General features: G+C 38.0%; 1 protein-coding gene across 1 annotated transcript in view; it reads left to right on the forward strand.

Moving 5' to 3' along the window:
• LOC107685201 (synaptotagmin-7-like) overlaps positions 1–20,842 on the forward strand; it is a 162,281-nt gene that overhangs the window by 140,446 nt on the left and 993 nt on the right. The window contains exons 6-10 of the mRNA XM_016481715.1: positions 13,432–13,549; positions 16,990–17,257; positions 18,219–18,388; positions 19,555–19,669; positions 20,049–20,248. Of these exons, the coding sequence (XP_016337201.1) occupies positions 13,432–13,549; positions 16,990–17,257; positions 18,219–18,388; positions 19,555–19,669; positions 20,049–20,248 (871 nt within the window). The remainder of the gene's footprint in view (positions 1–13,431; positions 13,550–16,989; positions 17,258–18,218; positions 18,389–19,554; positions 19,670–20,048; positions 20,249–20,842) is intronic.

Below are 20,842 nucleotides of genomic sequence, written 5' to 3' on the forward strand. Positions count from 1 at the left end.
TTACGCGGCGACAAGGAGCTCCCAGCACCGGGCCATGAGACAAGAACCAAGGTTTCTTCAACATTCTTCTAAGGCACGTAGGCACCTCCGCGTGACCTTGAGCATGCGAAGTGGGTTTCCCCTCGGGAATGACCCCTTGGTCTTGAGCCACCACTGTAGGGGTCTCATGTACAGCAGGCCAAAAGTTATCATGTTGGATGCAGCTGCCGTCAGACCCAGCAGTCTCTGAAACTGCTTGACAGTGAGTGACTGGCCTTCTCTCACTCTTTTGACAGCCGTGAGGATCAACTCGTTCCGAGACGTGCCTGCATCGTGGTCGAATCCCACACCACGCCCAGATAAGTGGTCCTCTGTACTGGAGAAAGCACACTTTTCTTGGCGTTTAGTCTTAACCCCAATTCTTTCATATGTGCAAGAATGACATCTCGATGTCGAACTGCCATCTGCTCAGATTGAGCTAAAATCAACCAATCGTGGATATAATTGAGTATACGGATGCCCTGGAGTCGCAGGGGAGCCAGAGATGCATCCACACACTTCGTGAAAGTGCGGGGTGAGAGTGCAAGGCCGAAAGGAAGTACCTGGTATTGGTAAGCTTTGCCCCGAAAGCAAACCTCTGGAACTTCCTGTGACTGGGAAGGATGGAGACGTGGAAGTATGCATCTTTTAGATCGATCGTGACAAACCAGTCCTTGGACCTGATCTGTGTGAGCATCCTGAACTTCAGTCGCATGACTGAGCGGTTTAACTGATGCAGATCTAAAATCGGACGCAACCCTCCATCCTTTTTTGGAACTATAAAGTACTGGCTTTAGAACCCAGACTCTCTTTCATGAGGAGGAACCACCTCGATGGCCTCCTTCCTCAAGAGAGTATCTACTTCTTGTTCCATTACCAGAGCCTGCTCGGGACCCACCAGGGTGGGAAGGACCCCGTTAAAAGGAGGCGGAGGAGAACCAAACTGGATTCTGTAGCCCCTCTCTACAGTGTGCAGGACCCACTGAGACACATTTGGCAGTAGTTTCCACGCTGCTAAATAGTCTACTAAGGGAATCAGTCTCTCGAGACTGACCTCTGGTCTAATCAGAGCGGCTAGCTCGGTGCAATGAAGCGGCGCACCGGCAGGGGACGGCCAAACTAGCTGCTCTAGAGACCTCCGTAGAGATAGCAAGCCTCTTAGTACCGTTACGTTTCCGGGTGGTAGCTGAGAGAAGCGCTCGCGGGAGACCGCGACCTGTAACATCGGCAGGGTTGGCAGAACGATCTCCTGAGGGCACTGAGGAGAGACGGGCACCGTGTAATGCGGTGAACCCCGTTCTTCCCCAGAGGGGCCTGCCCACAAAAGTCCTGAGGCACTGGCGTCAGGACTTCTTCGTCGAGGACTTCTTAGCCTCCAGAATAGTTCTTAGATCTGGCTTAGGCTTTGAAGCCCCCGACCCAGAGCGCCGTTTAAACCCCTGGTCCCGACGCGGGGGATGTTTTTGGGCTTCCCTGTACGAGGAGCTGGTACGCGGAAGGGGCTGCTCCCGCCCAGCTACCCCCAGAACTGGAGAGCGGCGAGGGAGGAACCGCTGAAATGCCGCCGCTTGTTTACAAGCCTCCTGGTACCTGTCGACCTTTTAGTTGATGGCGTCGCCGAACAGGCCAGAAGGCGCAAGCGGGGCGTCGAGAAGGAAGACCCTGTCCTTCTCCTTCATATCGGACAGGGTCAACCACAGATGCCTCTCCGCTGCCACCATAGCTGCCATGGACTGACCAATAGTGCGGGCGGTCTCCTTGGTGGCGCAGAGAGAGAGATCAGTGGTTCTCCTAAGCTCTGTGATATTCTCAGAATGTATTTCCTCGCCTTCATCCAGCTCTTTAAGCAGGTCGGCTTGGTACGCCTGTATCAACGCCATGGTGTGCAGACACGCACCATCCTGACCTGCTGCCACATACCTCTTGCCCACCAGCGCTGAAGTTGTTCGCAGCGGCTTGGAGGCCAATGCCGGAGCCTTCAAGGACGATGCCGCACCGGGGAACAGATAGCTCGCGAGCGTCTGTTCGACACGGGCATCTCCCTATAACCGCGCTCATTCAACCCCGCAACATTGCCATAATAGTCGGAAGCGGGGATGAAGAGGTGGGCCGAGAATGGCCTGGCCCACGACCTCGACACCTCGGTGTGGAGATCGGGGGAAAAAGGCAGGCTCCTGCATGGAGGTGGTGACCTAGCCCGCAGAAAGCGGTTGTCTAATTTACTTTTCTGCGGTTTGGCTTGTTTCTCGGCCGGCCAGTCGATGTTTAACTTGGCCACAGCGCGAGTTACCACCTCCAACAACTCGTACTGGGGCGATTGAGGGGGCGAATCCTCCCCGACGCTCTCCACGTCAACGTCCTCGGACTGGTGAAGAAGAGACCCTTCTCGAAGAGAGCCTTCTGGGAGTGAAGCGTACGCAGGGGAAGACGCTCGCAATGCGGGCAGTTGGCTCCCTTGAGAGCCGACTCTGCATGCTTCGCTCCCAAGCAGACCACACACAGACTGTGTGTATCCCCGGTCGTTATGTAACGCGGGCAGGGAGGAACACACAGCCTATAACGCGATCTGCTTTCGCCCTTCAAATGCTTTGTCTTAGTCTTAGCCTTAGACATAGTGGAGTTTACTGGGAAAAACAACACCAAATAAGACTCACAAACAAAGAGTATGACTGACACAACACAGAGCGCTTGCTGAATGACAGAAAGCTGACGCCGGTTCCACCCTACAGCGCACTTCTTCCGGATATTGTGAAGTCACAATGTTGCTCATTTAAATAACTCCCACCCACAATATATTCAAAAAAAAAAACATACCACTTTGAAATGTCCTGCAAAATCTTTGCTTGCAAAGGTTCTGCACGATCCTCTTGTATGTAAACATTCTCAGGGTCTAAATCGGGCAAAAATTAAGATCATCATTAATATTTCCAGTAGAGCAAATGAAACTCACAGTTATGATAAGGGGCGTGTCATTTCCGGAACATTTGCCAATCACAACGTAATGGGCCAGCTAACCAATCAGAGCACATTTTGAGTTATGGAAGGAGGGGTTTCATCAAAACAGGAACTAAACAGGTAAATTGAGAGACTGGGAAGAGAGGTACTGCAATAATGTAAAAAATGTGAAAAATAGCGTATTTATGGAACAATCAAGCATGAAAACCTATTCAAGTACACCCCAAAAACCATAATAGGACCCCTTCAACTACATGTAGAACTGTACTATATAATAGAAGCACTGCTTTGTTTGAGAGCTTTCTGTCATGTCACTCAGAACATAAGGAGCATCTGTGGTCACTATAACCCCTCGGACCCTGACAGTGTCATTCTGATCATCATTACAGCCAGAGGAAATTACTCTGACAGAGACAAATTCAGACAGGGTGTTATGAAATGATGACTGAGACTGTCTCATGAGGACATGTTTGTGGGTGGGTGGATCATCACTCTTCAGACGGCATGCCTGTCACTCGTATCTCCCAGCATTCCACACACCAGGTGCACTCACCATCTCTCCAGCCGTTGCCGTGCCAACAGCACTTGTTTCTTCTCGTTTTCTTCCCCCGGGGATGAAAAGTCAAAGGCGGCTATTCGTCTCCCCCCTCTGGCAGCCATATTTCCTACAAACTCATCATAGGTCTTTTAGAGCTGGACTCCTTCAGTTCCACTGTGACTCGTAATAACTGGAGGGGCCACGTTACTGTTAGCAGGCATTTGCTCAATGATTTTTCTAGTGTGAGTTCTAGGGTTGGGAATCATGAGCTTCAGTTTTTATAGAAATGCTGGTTTCTGAATGTGTGCATTTGTCCTCTGAAAAGAACATGAAAAAATGTCTGGCTTTCATTTGTGAATGATTTGCTTGCTTGAGTCTCATCTTTTAAATGAATGAAATCGCAATGAATTCAAGGTCATTACTTTGCAGTCACATCTAGCTTAAAAATCAAACTGAAATTGTTATTGTATTGTGTTTACTCAAGGCTTGTGACAGTTAATTCATAATCATTACTTCTGCTGTGGCAAGCTTTATGCATGTGCTCGAGCGCTTATTAGGCTATGTTGGCAATTAAAGTCTCATTATAATGATTTAAATGGTTTATTAATAAACGTGTGATTAGTCGACTAATGCTTAAAATGAACGACTACTAGTCAACCAGAAAAATCCTTAGTCGAGAGCAGCCCTATTATTTAGTAAATGTTAGTATTATTTATACTATTAAAGTATTTCATATTTTGAATTAGTTTTTATTTTAATAATTTTGTAATTTGCTTTTGTCATTTTTAAAATGACAAAAGTTTTTTTTATAGTAATGTGCTTTTGTTGTTTTTATAATGAAAAAATATTTTTTGTTTAATTTTAGTTTAAATTGTAGTAATTTTATGTGCTTTTATAGCAAGAGAGAGACAGAGTCTAAGTGTTATTTTAGTATTATTTATATTTTTTTATAGTATTTATTCATATTTTAATATTTAGAAATTGTTCTTATTTTTATATTTTAATTTTAGTTTAAGTTTTAGCAATTTTGTTATGTGCTTTTGTTGTCTTTCTATTTTTATTTCAGTCATTTTTGTTTGTTTTAGTAATTTTAGTACTTCAAAATTATTTCAGTTAGTTGCCAAAGCAAATTTTCAAATTTTTGTTTAGGTTTAAGCTGTATTTCAATTATCAAAAAAGGTTTTTAGTCGTTTTAGAAGTGTTTTGGTTTAGTCTATTTTGGTTCATAGTATAAAGGTAGGCCCAAAAGACAGTTTCTTAGAAGGCAGCATTATCATGCAAACTACCTTTTAGAGCCAATAGCATGAAGAATGGACTTATGCCTTTAAAATGCTGCTTGCATAGGCTGCTCACTAGATTTTGGAACAAAGCTCTGGTGTTTGTAGGAGCGATTTGCTCTTGTTTTTGTTTAGTATATAGTTAGAACCGAATTACTTCCTCCAAAGCACCAAAGGATCATTAATGAAATCATTAGGGACCCGTAAGTTGCTTGAAAATCATTAAGAAATCAGTAAGTGGAATTGGAAATTGAAATGGAACCATTACATTCCTTTCGATTCCCATCTCTGGTTTTATTGATCTGTTAATGTGTCCTTGTGTCTGTTCTGTTTATGCTTTCTGCTCTACGTATTCTATCAGTTGCTTTGTTGGTTACCTAGGTGAGTACATTTTCAGCATATTTTAATTTTTGGGTGAACTAATCCTTTAATCATGATAATGCATGTAAGGATATCATCTAATAATAATCTGCGGAAGTCCTTATACAACAGTCAGTATATAAATATAATCTAAACAATTTATGTCTTAGAAAGCAGGAGTAAGATTTCAGTGAACTAATATCAAAACAATCTATAGCAAATAACTTATAAGTAAAAAGATTTGTATTACCACATATTCATTTTGTTAAGCAATGTAGGCTGTTTGTCCATGATTTATCAGTAAAGTCATGTACATAGTTTTGTGTGTGTGTGTGTGTGTGTGTGTGTGTGTGTGTGTGTGTGTGTGTGTGTGTGTGTGTGTGTGTGTGTGTGTGTCTGTGTGTGGAATAAAAAGGAAGATTGAGCTGGAACCTGGAGTTCCAGATTTCTATCCAGAGCACAGATTTACAGCAGGACACTGGATCTCTCCTTCCACAGATCAGGCTTTATATTGAAGGTCATCTCCACCGACCCAGAACCAATGACCAGCCATAAAGCGCAGACCAGTCGACACATTCTTTAGTGTCTCCAGACCAAACCCATATGTATAGTCCAATCCAGAAAAATCAACCCAAAAATCAAACTCTGCCTTTGACCAAAGCTTTAAAGGGGTCATTAACTGAGAAATCAAAATTACCTTAATCTTTTGATTTATAGGAGGTCATTGTGCTATAAAAACATTCTGTAAATTTCAGAACTCAAAACTTTGTCATTAGTCTAAAAGCAGAATATATTGAAGCCAATCTGCCAAAACGACAGATTTTGGAATGTGCCACTTTATGACGTAATAGTGTGGCTAAACACTGCCTCCGCAGAAGATCAACGCTGGCTTCTACAGCGCTGCCTGTTTAGCCCCGCCCACCGATTTGAGCATGTAGTAGGTAAATGACAATAGCTTCAAATGCAGTTCTATGCAGAAATCAAATGATAAACTTTATTTGATGAACTTTATTTTTTATGAAGTGCCAGCAGTGTTGGGTAAGTTACTTTCAAAAAGTAATTAATTACTAATTACATCATCAATATTGTATTTAAATCACTTTTCTAATTACTCTGTCTGAAAAGTAATTTAGTTACTCAATAAGTAACTTAATTATTTAAATGGTTAATTTTAGTTAAAATCCCTATAAACGTTAAAGCAGAGACAATGGAAATTAAACTCTTTATTCTTTCAATTTGAGCCAAACATGGAATAGTTTAGACTTTTAGTTTTAAAACAAATGTAATACTTAAACATTTTAACAAAAAAAATTTAATCTTCTTTGGTTAACAAATAGAATTACTCTGCAAAATATCTGAATGATAAAAAGCTCAAGAAAAGTTTACTATAGGCTATAGTAGAATAAAAAGCCTATATAAATCTGAATGCATATCATATTTCAACATATTGCACTCGCTTGCACACATTTCAGTTTGGCAAGATGTTTATGAAAAGCCCAATTAGTAAAATCCGTACAAGTTTATGTAAAAATAATAAATTACCGAAATGGTATCCTCCGCTGAATAAAGCCACGTCAGATCGCACTGTTCTTCTGAGGTAAATTCCAGCTTATTCCTCAAAGCAGGTCTTCTTCCAAAAACGATGAAAAGTAGATGAATCTTCTTATTATTATTATTATTAATTATTTTTTAAAATCTATTTTTGTATCTAGGTAAGATAGGTGTTTGCGCACATGTGTGACTGCAGATAATGAGTTCAGAGACGGGAAAGACTGTTCCTCGCTTTAGTTTTGTTTTTATACGGATTGCATTATCAGAGAATATTCGTTTTCGATTTTAATTGGTTCATTTGCTCTGTGTGTCATGCATTCGCTGAGTTTCGGATCATTTTTGTGACGCGTTGCAGATAGAAGTTCACGGAGACAGAGACGGCAGAAAGCGCTGCAGAAAGCACTCCCTGTTTGTTTTCTTTATGTTACAAAAGCACAATGTTTTGTTGTTATTGTCAGTGTACACATATCAAAGTATTTTTTAATTTTAGTCTTATCTACTGTATCTGAGTATATTGATACATTCTGATATCTCTATCAGAGAATACTGCAAGTCAACACACCGGCGCGCAGAGGGTTAAAGACGCTGCATTCAATATTACCTTTTAGATGATAAATTTAGATTTCAAGTTAAATATTGATTTTAGAACTGCTGAAATTATTTACAGTATGTAACGCAAGTACTTTAGAAGTAACTGTAATTAAATTACATAAAGATGAGCAGTAATCCCTTACTTTACTTTTTGAGTGGATAAGTAATTTAATTACAGTAACACGTTACACCCAACATTGAGTGCCAGACCACATCAGTAAGAACTTGGTACTTTGTTCACTTCATTTTACCGCAAATTTGTTTACAAACAAGGCACAATTCCACACAGGATTTTCAAAAAAGACTGAAACTAAAAGACTACGCTGTGTTATTGGACCACACAAGTGTGAGTAACTGTTTTCATTACATGATCAGTATTGCTTTGTCTGTTATTACAGATCATTTGATATGTACTGAGTATTTATGCATTTTTAACCTAAATCACAGCAGCAGCCTAATGGTTAAAGAGTCGGACTCGTAACCCAAAGGTTGTGGGTTCGAGTCTCGTACCGGCAGGGATTGTAGGTGGGGGGAGTGAATGTACAGCGCTCTCTCCCACCTTCAATACCATGACTGAGGTGCCCTTGAGCAAGGCACCGAACCCCCAACTGCTCCCCGGGCGCCGCAGCAAAAAATGGCTGCCCACTGCTCCGGGTGTGTTTACGGTGTGTGTGTGTTCACTGCTGTGTGTGTGCAATTTGGATGGGATAAATGCAGAGCACTAATTCCGAGTATGGGTCACCATACTTGGCCACATGTCACTTCACTTTCACTGTTAGCCAATCATAGCGGTGGGCGTTTACTTCCGAGTCTATAATCCGCCACGCCTATTCAGAGCGTTCTGATGAGGTGGGTCGAAGCTAAATTATTGTTTTTTGATGTAAAAATCTTGAAAACATTATAAGTGGACCTCAGAGAACAGAACAAAATACAAAAAAAACAAAGGCAGTTCATGACCCCTTTAATTTCTGAACAGATAATCTAGGCAGTGAAACCTTTGTAGGAACTCGATAATGTTATCACACCCCTCAAATTTTTTGTAGATAAGAGACCAATAAAAGAATGTAAAACACTGGCCAATCAGACTCTTACTCTCTTCAACTATTTGTGTAACAAATGAAGAAAGAAATCGTGTGCAAATTTGCTGAAACAGAAAAGCAGATCATCTATTTATTCAAAATTAAGAGTACAAAATCCAAATTGTGCATGACTAAGAGATCTTGCCATAGGCCTACTTCAAAATGCGGGCAAGCAATTGAGTTAGTATAAGTGTAGCCCCTCCGGTTCTGCCCCCCTCATTCTTGCTTCAAGCAGGATTCGAACCAGTGTTTCCAGCATGGGAGGTGGGCGCACTAACAAGACACTACAGACCGCAGCCTCTAGCGTCAGTTGCCAGCGCACCTCTTGAGATCAGGGGAGTGAGGTTTACCTGCGCAGCTCTTACCAGCTGGCCTCCGTTGCATAAGCATTCACAGGATGACCTGTGACTACTGTAAAATTAAACAGGATTAGCCTTTTTCACAAAAATCGGAAATTACATCACTGCAGGGTAAAGTTATTTCCTTTACAGATCTGCGCCTATTATATTAGTATATGCCCTTTTCTCAAATAATGCTTCTTACCTTTTCTGTTTTGTCTGTTTTCCAAGTTGTTGTTATATAATCTATAGAGAAATAACATTTTACTTGTTTGTAACTTATATGGCCACTCAGACCACTGACTCGTGAGATAATACGCTCAATATAGCACTGGATGGTTTCTATTCTCCATCTCCGACATCCCTTTTTATATAGTTTTTGGACTCCGGTACATATGAGCGTATTATCTAATTTTACTCAGTTATTTCCCTCGAATCCCCACATGATAAATTACTTAAAAATTACAACATTTATGTCCAGATGCACATTTTTTTCAAGAATACATTAAACAATTCTAACTGAGTCCGGTTGAAGCATATTAAACTCAACACAACAACGTAATCTGATACAATAGGAATAAAGTCATGAATCCTAGTCAACTCTTGTTTAATATTTATTTCCCAGTGTACATTATAAAACGTACATTTAAACCATCACGTTAATAATGCAAAGGAGAGCAAGTAGAAAATACAATATTACTTTAATAATAATAATAATAGTAAAAAAAATGTAATGCACAGCCAGCACCAAACGGACATAACGGCAAAACTAACTGAATTATAACTGCTACCATTTAGAATTAAATAAACTTGTATTTGATGACCCGAGCTGATGCAAAAAGTGAATTGTGAAATGTTTGCGCTTTGTAGAGTAAAGTACCGGCAGTTTAAGCATTTTCATAATCTCTAATTTGTATAAAAAGACTATGATTCTCGAACTCATTCTTGTTAAGTACGGCCGCAGATGTCACCAGAAAAACTTTTACCCTGCAAGCCCTCCAATATTTTTTGGGTAAAATATAAACTAATAGCAATCAAATATTGATGTGCATTATATCTCACAAATGACACTATATTACTTTTATGTTCACCTTCAAACAATGTCTAGTTTTTTGGGATTGCCACTAAAGTTTTTGTGCAGCTATAGCTACTTATACGCTTATTCTGATCTCTTGCTCGCTTTGCTATATAATTTAATTCAAAAATTAAATCTTTGTGTAGAAAGTTTAAAAGTTTTAAGTTGGCCAGTGAAATATTTTTTATTTTTTATTTTGACCTCTGAAAACCACAACATGACAATCACGACTACATTTGTGTTTATGTAAACATACAGGAGAGGATACATTTTACAGTAAAGGTTTTTCAAATAGCTTTTCTTGATTTTTTTGAATGATCATCTCAAACAAAATCTTACACTAACAGTTTCATGTGATCATAGAACTAATACATCAGGAGTATTATAAAAATATTTCTTACACATACTGTACATTAAAAACAGTATATTTGCTAAAGTAACAAAATTAAACCATAGGTAAAATGCTAACAAAAGGTCCATTAAACTTTTATTTTATAAAAAAAAAAAAACAATGATTATGCCATTATCTCGAGATATACCTGTGCAAATCCTATTTTACAATAAATAAAACAATAAATGCATAAACTTACGAATGCAAATATAAACTTAACCACGCATGTCTTATCAACCCCAGAAAGGATTTCAGTTTAACTAATATATTGTTAAATAAGGCAATATATATGATGACTCTATGGCTAATGTGTCAGATTTAAAACTATTATATAGTATACAGTATGTATGAACAAAAATATATTTTGTCATTACAAAGCACTAAAGATTGGTTAGAGAATCTGTTTCAAATCAGTTGAGCACACATATATACCAAGCTGCATGTGAAAGTGTACATATCAGAATGCATATATTTTAAGCACTTTTATGGCTTCTTAAGGCAGAGAAAATTATGTCTTTCCTCACAGTCTGTGGGTTTCCAGACCATCTCTTCTCTATCCAGAGCTCCACAGCGCAGATTTCCAGAAGGACACTGGATCTCTCCCTCCTCAGACCAGGCTTTATATTGAAGATCATCTCCACTGACCCAGAACCAATGACCAGCCATAAAGCGCAGACCAGTCCACACATAAGCTGTCTGGGATGTTAGAGTCTCATTTATCACCTTTTCCATATATATTTGAGAACTTAGGCTCACCAAGTCAATGTAGTTCTGCCTGCAGTAGTTCAGAGATTCATCCCATGTCTTATTCTGATGCACCAGAATGGGCTTAAACACCTCCATACAGTAGAATGGAAAATAATAAGAGCACATAATATTGTGCAGTTTAGCAGTATATCTGTTTACACTGCCACACTTTTCAGCGACACCGCTTGGTTCCCAAATGTCCCAATAGTCAATGTTTTGATCCTCACCTCCAGACCAACTCCATAGGTTGTTAGAAATCATGTGCACTCCAATCCAAAAATATACGTCATTGTTTTCTGGATTAGTGGAAATCTGTTGTGCCTCTTCTTCACTGGCAGTGGACAGGTCATCATGGTGCTTTCTGCAGTATGTCTGTGCATCTTCCCAGGTCATTCTTTCTTTCACAAGGAAGTGTTTTCTGTACAGACTAAAGCTCAGTCCAAAGAGACTCAAAAAAAGGAACACAGTGACTGTAGCCTTCATTTCTGTACAGTTGATCTACACTGTGCCACCTTTGCATGTGCTCAGTGATAAAGGGCTATTTTTGTATATATAAGAGACAATAAAACAAACAGGAAGGCACTGACCAACCAGACGGTCAGGCTCTTCCAAGTATTTGTGTAGCAAATGTCTAAACCAAATGTGCTGCAAAGAAAACAAACTAAAATAAGTGAAGCCTAGCCAGTGAAGCGATAATGTGATGAAAGATTCTCACATTTGAAGTATCAAAAATGAAAAAAAGGAGGATCTTGCGCTTGGTTCCATTCACAGTAACACGATTTCAAATCAATAATAGAATCCATCAAAGAGCAAACAAATCTCAATTCTTGAAATTCGTTGTATCCAAATGCAAGCATCCAAAAACAATCAAACGGCAAATGGGATTTTTTTCCATGTAGACATTGTTTGGCCTGTCATAATCTAAAAAAACTCTTAGAGTTACTCTAGGAATCAAGAATTTTAAATTAGACATTTTATTTCTTGTCGTTCGACAAATGTAATATATTTACTTTCTTGTCCTTGTGGTCTTCAATATGTGGGGAAGACCAATCCACAGTTAAGATTTCGTATTAATGAACACAGAAGTGCCATAAATAGAGCTGACAGTAAATCATCTGTTGCACGACATTGCACGAGTTAAATCATTCAGTTAATGAACTGTAATTTTGTGGAATAGATCAACACATTCTCACTCCCAACTCGTCACTTATTATGTAAACAAGTAATTGTTAACTATGATGTTACTTTATTGCACCAACTTTGCATAGATAATAGCACAAAAGACCATTTCACAAAAATAAATATGTAAGCAAGCAAACAAATAAATAAACCTTATGAGTGAGCATGACCCGTGACTCTTCTTAAACAGTTCACACTTCAACCCCCCAATGTTCAAACCAAAACTACGCCCTTGGCCATGACATCTCTCTGTTTTTCAGACTCCAATTCTTTTGTTACTGATTTCACTTCAAAATTCATTTGTTAGACCCTTTAGCTGTGATGATAATCGTGTTTGTGCTTTGGCTTTCTATTGATCTATACATTCTTTAATACGAAAAAAGAATATGAAAGACACTGTTTTATCTCACAGGTTTTCCATCCTTTTATCTCTTTGCTTTTCTGATCTGAGTAAATACTGGACGTAATGTTTGTCTCACAGCAGCATTTCTGTTGTGTCCTTTCTTCATACACTTCATCCCAGGCAGAACATTGTCGCATTCACCCTGTGATGTTCTTTCTCCTGCATTTATTATTTATTCCAAATCTCCACAGAGCTGTAATGTCCTTGTATTACAACTATGGCACTATTTTTTTAGCTTTCCAGTGAGGACAAAGTCAGACTGTAGCTCAATGTGACTTCACTAAGGCTCTGTTCCAAAATAAACTGCCTTGCTGTCTACTACCTACAGTACGTACCACAGTTTCCACAAAAATATTAAGCAGCATACCTGTTTTCAACATTGTAATTAATTAGCAATGTTTCTGGAGCAGCAAATCAGCATATAAGAATGATTTCTGGAGGATCATGTGACACTGAAGACTGGAGTAACTATGCTGAAAATTCAGCTTTGCATAACAGGAATAAATTACATTTTCAAATGTATTCAAATAGAAAGAATGTATTATTAATTGTAATAATATTTCACAATATTGCTGTTTTTACTGTATTTTTAATCAAATAAATGCAGCTTTGGTGAGCATAAGAGACTTTCAAAAATGTAAAAAAAAAAAAAAAAAAAGCACCTTGAATGACAGGAGAACAGTTGCTTTTTATTTTGTTACAACGCACTGCTAAATTTAAATGACGGTCAAACAGATGGTGTTACAGCATCAACCAGCATGTTCTAACAAGGCAATGCTATCCAAAACCCAGACTCAAACAAATACTAGCGCTACAGGCTACGGAGGACTTGCAGTTCTCTGTGCATATGAAGTTCGTTAGAAAGGAGAAAGTGTTTAATGCTACATGCTATAAAAAGTGACCGTTTTACTCTTGTGGTTCTTTGCCAGATCTAATAAACCCGGCAGCAGCCCTAAAGGTCAGACCCCAGATGAGAGCAGCCGCCGGACAGACGCTAACTCCTCCGTCTCAGACCTGGCCAACTCCGTCACCAGTGATATGCTGATGGTAACATGAACTTTTGGTTGTGTACTATTCTCTATTGAAGCTTATGAGTAAAACTATAAAAAAGGTATTTTCAACTTATATGTTACAATTAAGACTGTTTTCCACAATTGCCAGTTTATATCTCACAATCGCAAGTTATAAACTCGTAATTGGGATTTATATCTTTTTTTCTACAAATTCTGAGCTTACATCTTGCAATTCTTTACTTTGTTTCTCTGAATTCTGAATTTACATCTCAGAATTTTGACTTTTTTCCTCAGAATTCTGAGATTACATCTGAAATTACAAACAATAAAAAAAAAATTGTGACTTTATCTCACAATTCCAACTTTTTGCAAACAATTTTTACAATTGCAACTCGTAATTGTGAGTTTACATCTCAAAATGTTGATTTTTTTTGTCCTAATTCTGAGTTTGTCTCATTTTTTACAATTTCTCTGAATTCTGAATTTGTATCTCTGAGTCATAAACTCATAATTGCAAGATTACATCTCGAAATTCACTTTTTCTTCAAAATCTGAGCCATTGAAAAAATAATAATTGCAATTTTTTATATCACAATTTTGACTTTTTTCCTCACAATTGCAAGTTTTTTTCTCATAATTCTGACTTTTCATTTCAGAATTGCAAGTTTACTGTACGTTTCGCATTTCAGACTTTTTCTCACAAGTTTATATGTCATAATTGCAGGTTATAAACTTGTAATGAGTTTGCATATTTTTCCTACATATTCTGAGCTTACATCTTGCAATTTTTTACTTTTTTCTATGAATTTATATCTCATAATTATGACTTTCTTCTTCAGAATTCTGAGATTACATAAAATAAAAAAATTGTGACTTTATCTGACACTTCCAACTTTTTTACAACTTTATATCTCACAATTTGCGAGTTAAACATCTCGGGATTGTGAGAAATAGTTTTTATACTTTTAATTTGTGGTGGCAATGAGCTTCCATAGTTCCCTTTCAGTCGGTCACTACGAGTCACGTCGTGACCGACGAATTGGGATATCGCTTCGATAGACCAATCTACTTCGAGTGTAAACTAAACGAGCCAATGCACATTGGCATGCAATTATTGCATCCAGCTGCCGCTGATCACAGCGTGAGTATAATAAGGCAGCAGGTGCAATGCATACCAGCTTTTCGCTTCGGAGCCGAGCGACAACATCGTTCTGCTCTATGTTTATTTCGAGAACTACGAGTTCAGCACGCTCTCAGAAGCTTTCTGTGTTGGCGGGACGGCGCTTCAGCGGTGGTCGTTCCAGTGTCGAGTGGGTTGCGCACTTCAGGCTGCACTACCCCCTGTCGTGTTGCAAAGCGGCCATCTCCCCTGTGCGCCTCAGCACTAAAAGAGCATTTCCTAAAAAGAGCAAATTTCTCTAAAAGAGCTACACGGGTGCGTCTTTATAAAGACGACGGATCGTCCTTATAAGGATGCCGTTTCACCCGTGCGTTTCTGGGTGCGGTCGTTACCTGGCACCGGGTGATGGTCACGATCGCTGCCTCACGTGTCTGGGCATTAAGCACGCTGAGGTGGCCTTCGTGGATTTCAGGGAACGAGGGTTACCATACGTAACCGAGACGTTTTCATCTTGTTTTGCTTCTCTGACGTGGCACTAGTTTTGATGTAAACCCTTTAAACACAGGGATGCATCATGTGTAATTGGTGCTTTCCCTTACTGCAGTCAGTCACACACAGAGATGTGTCAAAGGGAACTTACCTCCACAAAAGGCCCGTAATTAGAACTGGTACAATGTGCTGCTGGGACACGGACGACGGCCTTCACAGGGTCTGCGTGTCATTATGTGGGTGGTAAGGCGTTTTTAAAGAGATGTGATGAGGGCTAATGATAGTGCTTCCTCTTTAAGAGGGTGCCAGAAGCTCTTGTAAGCGCCAGCCTCTCGCAGCCCACTGGGGGGATCCGGGCATTGGGGCATGGCATGTCAAATTAAGCCCAACTTTTAGCCAAGGTCCTGACACAGATGGGAGTTCATTAATTCGATATGCTGCTGCTTGTCAGACCACTTTAAGTGATGGATCACTAAGGTGTTTGTAAAGACCACCAACCGGTTCCCAACTTTTCGCCCTTCACCACGTATTAATGTGAAGGCAACAGCTTTTCACAACTCGTTAGAGAGCATCCCGGCAACTTTTTTGTCTCATATTTGACAAGTGCAGTGTTTTGTTAGTCATGTTTAGGCAGCAGGGGAGTCTGTTCCATTAGTTTGCCCGATTCAAACCAGTAGTTACTAACATAACAATATTGTGAACCACAAGAGACTTGGCTCAGTTGATTTCAATAGAGCATGTTGTTAAGATAATTTTATGATATTCTCATAAGAAAGCAATGCAAAACAAATATATATGTATATATATATATATATATATATATATATATATACAGTGGGTACGGAAAGTATTCAGAATTCAGATACATACATACATATATATACAGTTTGGTATTTAAACTGTTAACTTGTGAGTTTGTGAGTGCTTTTGACTGATTCACTAAAAGAATCGGTTCATAAGAATCATCTGTTCTTGAATCAGATTCAGTGTTATTTTAGTATCATTTGTATACTAGTATTTATTCATATTTTGAATTAACTTTTATTTTTGTATTTTCAGTTTTATCTTTAGTTGAAGTTTTAGTGGTTTTGTTATGTGCTTTTGTTTTATTAGTTTTTTATGTTTCTGTTTGGCTTTTATATCAGTTTTAGTTGTAGTAATTTTAGAGCTTCAGACTTCAAATTTTAAGTTTTGAGATATTTAACTTATATTTTGTCTCATATGGCAACTAAGTATTTTTTTATTAAGGTTTTTGGTTTTAAACTAATAACTTGTATGTGAATGCTTTTGACACATTAAAAGAACCTGTTCATAAGAGTCAACTGTTCATGAATCAGATTCAGTGATAGTTCAGTATTATTTTTATAATACTTGTATTTATTAATATTTTGAATTAGCTTCTTAACTTAATCCTAATTTATTTCATTCAGTTGAAAGGGCTACTTTGTTTAATATTTTATAAAAAGTTTTTATTTAATATTTTTATTTATATTTTTGTTTTGTTTCAACGTCAGTTAAGTTTTGAATAACAATAAAAATCCTTTATTTATTTAATCAATCAATCTTTACTTTATTTGTCCCTGTACTCTTTGTATTTATTTATTTATTTATTTATTGTCTTTTTTTCCCGTACAACCAGTAAAGATGCAATAGCAATGTGTGGGTGTTTGTGTTTATTAATTGTTTTATTTTGCAGTACCTAGTATTTCATATCATCACATTTAATTTAAAAATAATTTATTTAGCCACACTGCTATAGATTCAGCTATGGTGCAGGACACACTGCAGTGTGGTTTTGATAATAATGATTTAATGAGGAGTTATTAAGCTTTTTAATGACAATCTTGTCCACTTTGGTTTGTAAGTTGTCCCCAGGCTCTGAGGAAGAGGAACACGAAGGACCCATGTGTGAGAAGCTGGGACGCATCCAATTCAGCGTGGGATACAGTTTTCAGGACTCCACACTGACAGTGAAAATCCTGAAGGGTCAGGATCTACCTGCGAAAGATTTCTCCGGCACTTCAGATCCATTCGTCAAACTCTACCTTCTGCCAGACAAGAAGCACAAACTTGAGACCAAGGTCAAACGAAAGAACCTCAACCCTCACTGGAACGAGACCTTCCTATTTGAAGGTCAGTATGTTTTGATATCTCAGCTACATTATTATATGCTTAGAGTTTATAGGACTTTTGCCGTTCAAAGTTGGTTCCTCACATGTAGCCAGACATCGGACTCGTTAAATCATGTTTATGTGTGTATATGATTTAACTCACTTTCCTTGGAAAGGAAAAATTTGAATATTTTTTAAATAAGTCTTTTATAAAGGCATTTATTTGATCAAAAATACAGTAAAAACAGTACTATTGTAAAATGTTTTACTATATAAAATAACTAATTTATATTTGTATACATTTTAAAATCTAATTTATTCCTGTGATGATAAAGTTGAATTTTCAGCATCATTACATGATCCTTCAGAAATCATTCTAATATGCTGATTTGCTTCTCAAGAAACATTTCTGATTATTATCAATGTTGAAATCAGTTGTGCCGCTTAATATTTTTGTTGAAACCATGATATGTTGTTATAAGTTTAAAAGAACAGCATTTATTTAAAATCTTTTGTAACGTTATAAATACCTATTGTCACTTTTGATCAATTTACAACTGAAACTTTGCTCTAAAGTATTAAATATTAATTATTAAAAAAGTATTACAGTATTAATCTTACCTTTGCACAATAGTATATAGATCAAATATGTATATGATTTTTATTTATTTATTTATTTAATTTCACTTCATTATGAACTGTCAGGTCAAAAGCATGTTGTTTTTACATCATTTTAACCCAACAAATGTCAATTAAATAAATCCTCAATTGTGTATTAGTTCTTCGTCACAAGTGCCCATATCAACCCAGCACCTTCTAAACAGGAAACATTTCCCAGCGGAAACAAAAGTATGCAATTTTGTATGCAGTGTGCATCAAGCGGTCAATGAAGGGGGCCGGTCCAAAGTATTTTTGTACCCCATATTGAGCTGTAAATAATTTGAGTGAGCTAAAATGATCCTCCTCTCATCTCTCTCTCCCAGGGTTCCCGTTTGAGAAGGTGGTCCAGCGCACACTGTACCTGCAAGTGCTAGATTATGACCGTTTTAGCAGGAATGACCCTATAGGAGAGGTGTCCGTCCCCCTGAACAAGATCGATCTGGCCCACATGCAGACCTTCTGGAAGGAGCTGAAACCCTGCAGTGATGGCAGTGTGAGTGGATCTGTGTGTTTCCACTAAATTACCATTTCTGTCATTATGAAAGTTGAAGAGAGGAAGGAGCCAAAAGGCACCAAAGCAGGAGCAACAGACGCCAATAATAGTCAAAGAAAAGCGTCCAAAGAGATGAAGTGACTGAAAGTGGTTGGCTGGGGACAGGAACAATACAACTTTAATTGTGCAGTGGGTAGAGTACGACGTGCAGAGCCTCAAGTAATGGTGCTGTCAAATGTTTTAGCCCTTTTACACAAGAAAAAGAGATGCACACGTGTGTCGTTTGCATAAAGAGTCTTTGAGGTTCTCCAGGTAGGCTTTCTGGCATGAGGCATCCTAAAGATCTCCCATGGGTTCATTGATTTCAGCGTGAAAGTCCATCGCCCGTTCTGTGCTTAGTGTTTGAAGCTGTAGGGTTTGGACTGAAACTTAATAGTTCATTGAAATGGTCCTGTGGTGTGACAAATGAATTGTTAAAAGTGCAAATATTACATGAAGTCACAGTTAATATGAGGTGATTAGAACTGCATGTGTGATCATTGTGGAAGGAATGGAAGAATTTTGTAGCAGACAATTTTAGCAAGCAACAAGCAATATATGGTTCAGATATACAGTATTACGATATATAGACAGATATATTCATTGGCTGACCTTTTACATTTTTTATTGTGTCTCGTATTTGCTATCATTAACTGGTTGTATATCAAATATATTTAATAATAATATTTATAATATGTATTTTTATTATATATATGCACACACATAATAAATATTACTACTGAATATAATATAATGTACTCATTTAGTACCAGAATTAATATTAAATACAATACAATTATATTAATATTAATTAAATGCAAGTAAATTAATAATGGAAGTACGCCATGTAGTGTACACAACAATGTAAAGCTGAATAAAATATTAACATTTTTTTTAATTAAAATGAAATAATAATAGAAATATGTTTCAACAAAATATTAGCGTCAAACACTGAAAATCCTATAAAGGTCAACCACTGACTAGTTGAAAAAAATGTTATAATAATATGTGTTTGCTCCATTATTTCTCACAGAAAAAACTGATGCCTCATATGAACCAGCTTGTGTGACTGAGGTTTAAACAAATGAACGGGTCCAGTACTGACCTTACTGTGTTCTTATCTTCAGGGGAGTCGAGGAGACCTGCTTGTGTCTCTGTGTTACAATCCCACTGCCAACACCATCACTGTGAGCATCATCAAGGCACGCAATCTCAAAGCCATGGACATCGGGGGAACATCCGGTATCAACATACACCCATAAAACCTCACAAATTAATCATTTAACTTCATGTTATAGTTATATTCCTTATATTCCTGTAGTAGATCATCTTGTAGAACATCACACCATCATGGGTTCGATTCCCACAGGTCACACTGTATATGTGTTTACCTTGAATGTTCTGTAAGTTATTTCACAAAGCATCTGCTAAGTGAATAAATGCAAATGTGATATAGTTAAATTCCGTGCACTGTGTGCTTATGGGATTTCTGTGGAAATGTCCTTGTCAAGGTGCCATCTGCGCAGTAATCATCTCCAATGTAATTTAGAATTCATTGCAGGAATTCTGATTCCCTGGCCCTGAATCGCTGTGGACTGTTCCCTGTTTGTGTGCGTTTCAGACCCCTACGTCAAAGTGTGGCTAATGAACAAAGATAAACGAGTGGAAAAGAAGAAGACAGTGGTGATGAAGAGGTGTTTGAACCCCGTGTTTAATGAGTCCTTCCCCTTTGATGTCCCCGCTCACGTCCTCAGAGAGACCACCATCGTCATCACAGTCATGGATAAGGACAGACTGAGCCGTAATGATGTCATAGGCAAGGTGTGATGTCACAAACTAGATAGAATTATTGGAATATTAGAAATCTTTTGTAACAATATAATCTAGCATTTAAATGTTTGGGGTCTGTGTGTGTGTGTGTGTGTGTGTGTGTGTGTGTGTGTGTGTGTGTTTTCTTTTTTGAAAGAAATAAATACTTTTATCTGGTAAGGATATGTTAAATTGGTAAAGAATCATCAAATTATCCTGAAAAAAAAATTATCACAGGTTCCAAAAAATATTATGCCTGTTTTTAACATTGATAATAAATCAGCATATTAGAATGATTTCTGAAGGATCAGGTGACACTGAAGACTGGAGTAATGATGCTGAAAATCTGCTTTGCATCACAGGAATAAATTATATTTTGAAATATATTACAATAGAAAATGTTAAATTGGTTTAAATCTCACAATATTACTGTATTTTTCATCAGATAAATGCAACCTTCGTGAGCATAAGGCACTTCTTTAAATCCTACTGATCCCAAACTTTTGAGATGATGAAGATGAATCAAACTTATTGTTTCAAACTTACCAATAGTATATACATTTACAGTATCCATATCTATATGTTGGTAAATAATGCTGTTTATTA

The sequence above is a fragment of the Sinocyclocheilus anshuiensis genome, unplaced genomic scaffold (assembly GCF_001515605.1).
Source record: "Sinocyclocheilus anshuiensis isolate Anshui unplaced genomic scaffold, SAMN03320099.WGS_v1.1 scaffold333, whole genome shotgun sequence".
NCBI lineage: Eukaryota > Metazoa > Chordata > Actinopteri > Cypriniformes > Cyprinidae > Sinocyclocheilus > Sinocyclocheilus anshuiensis.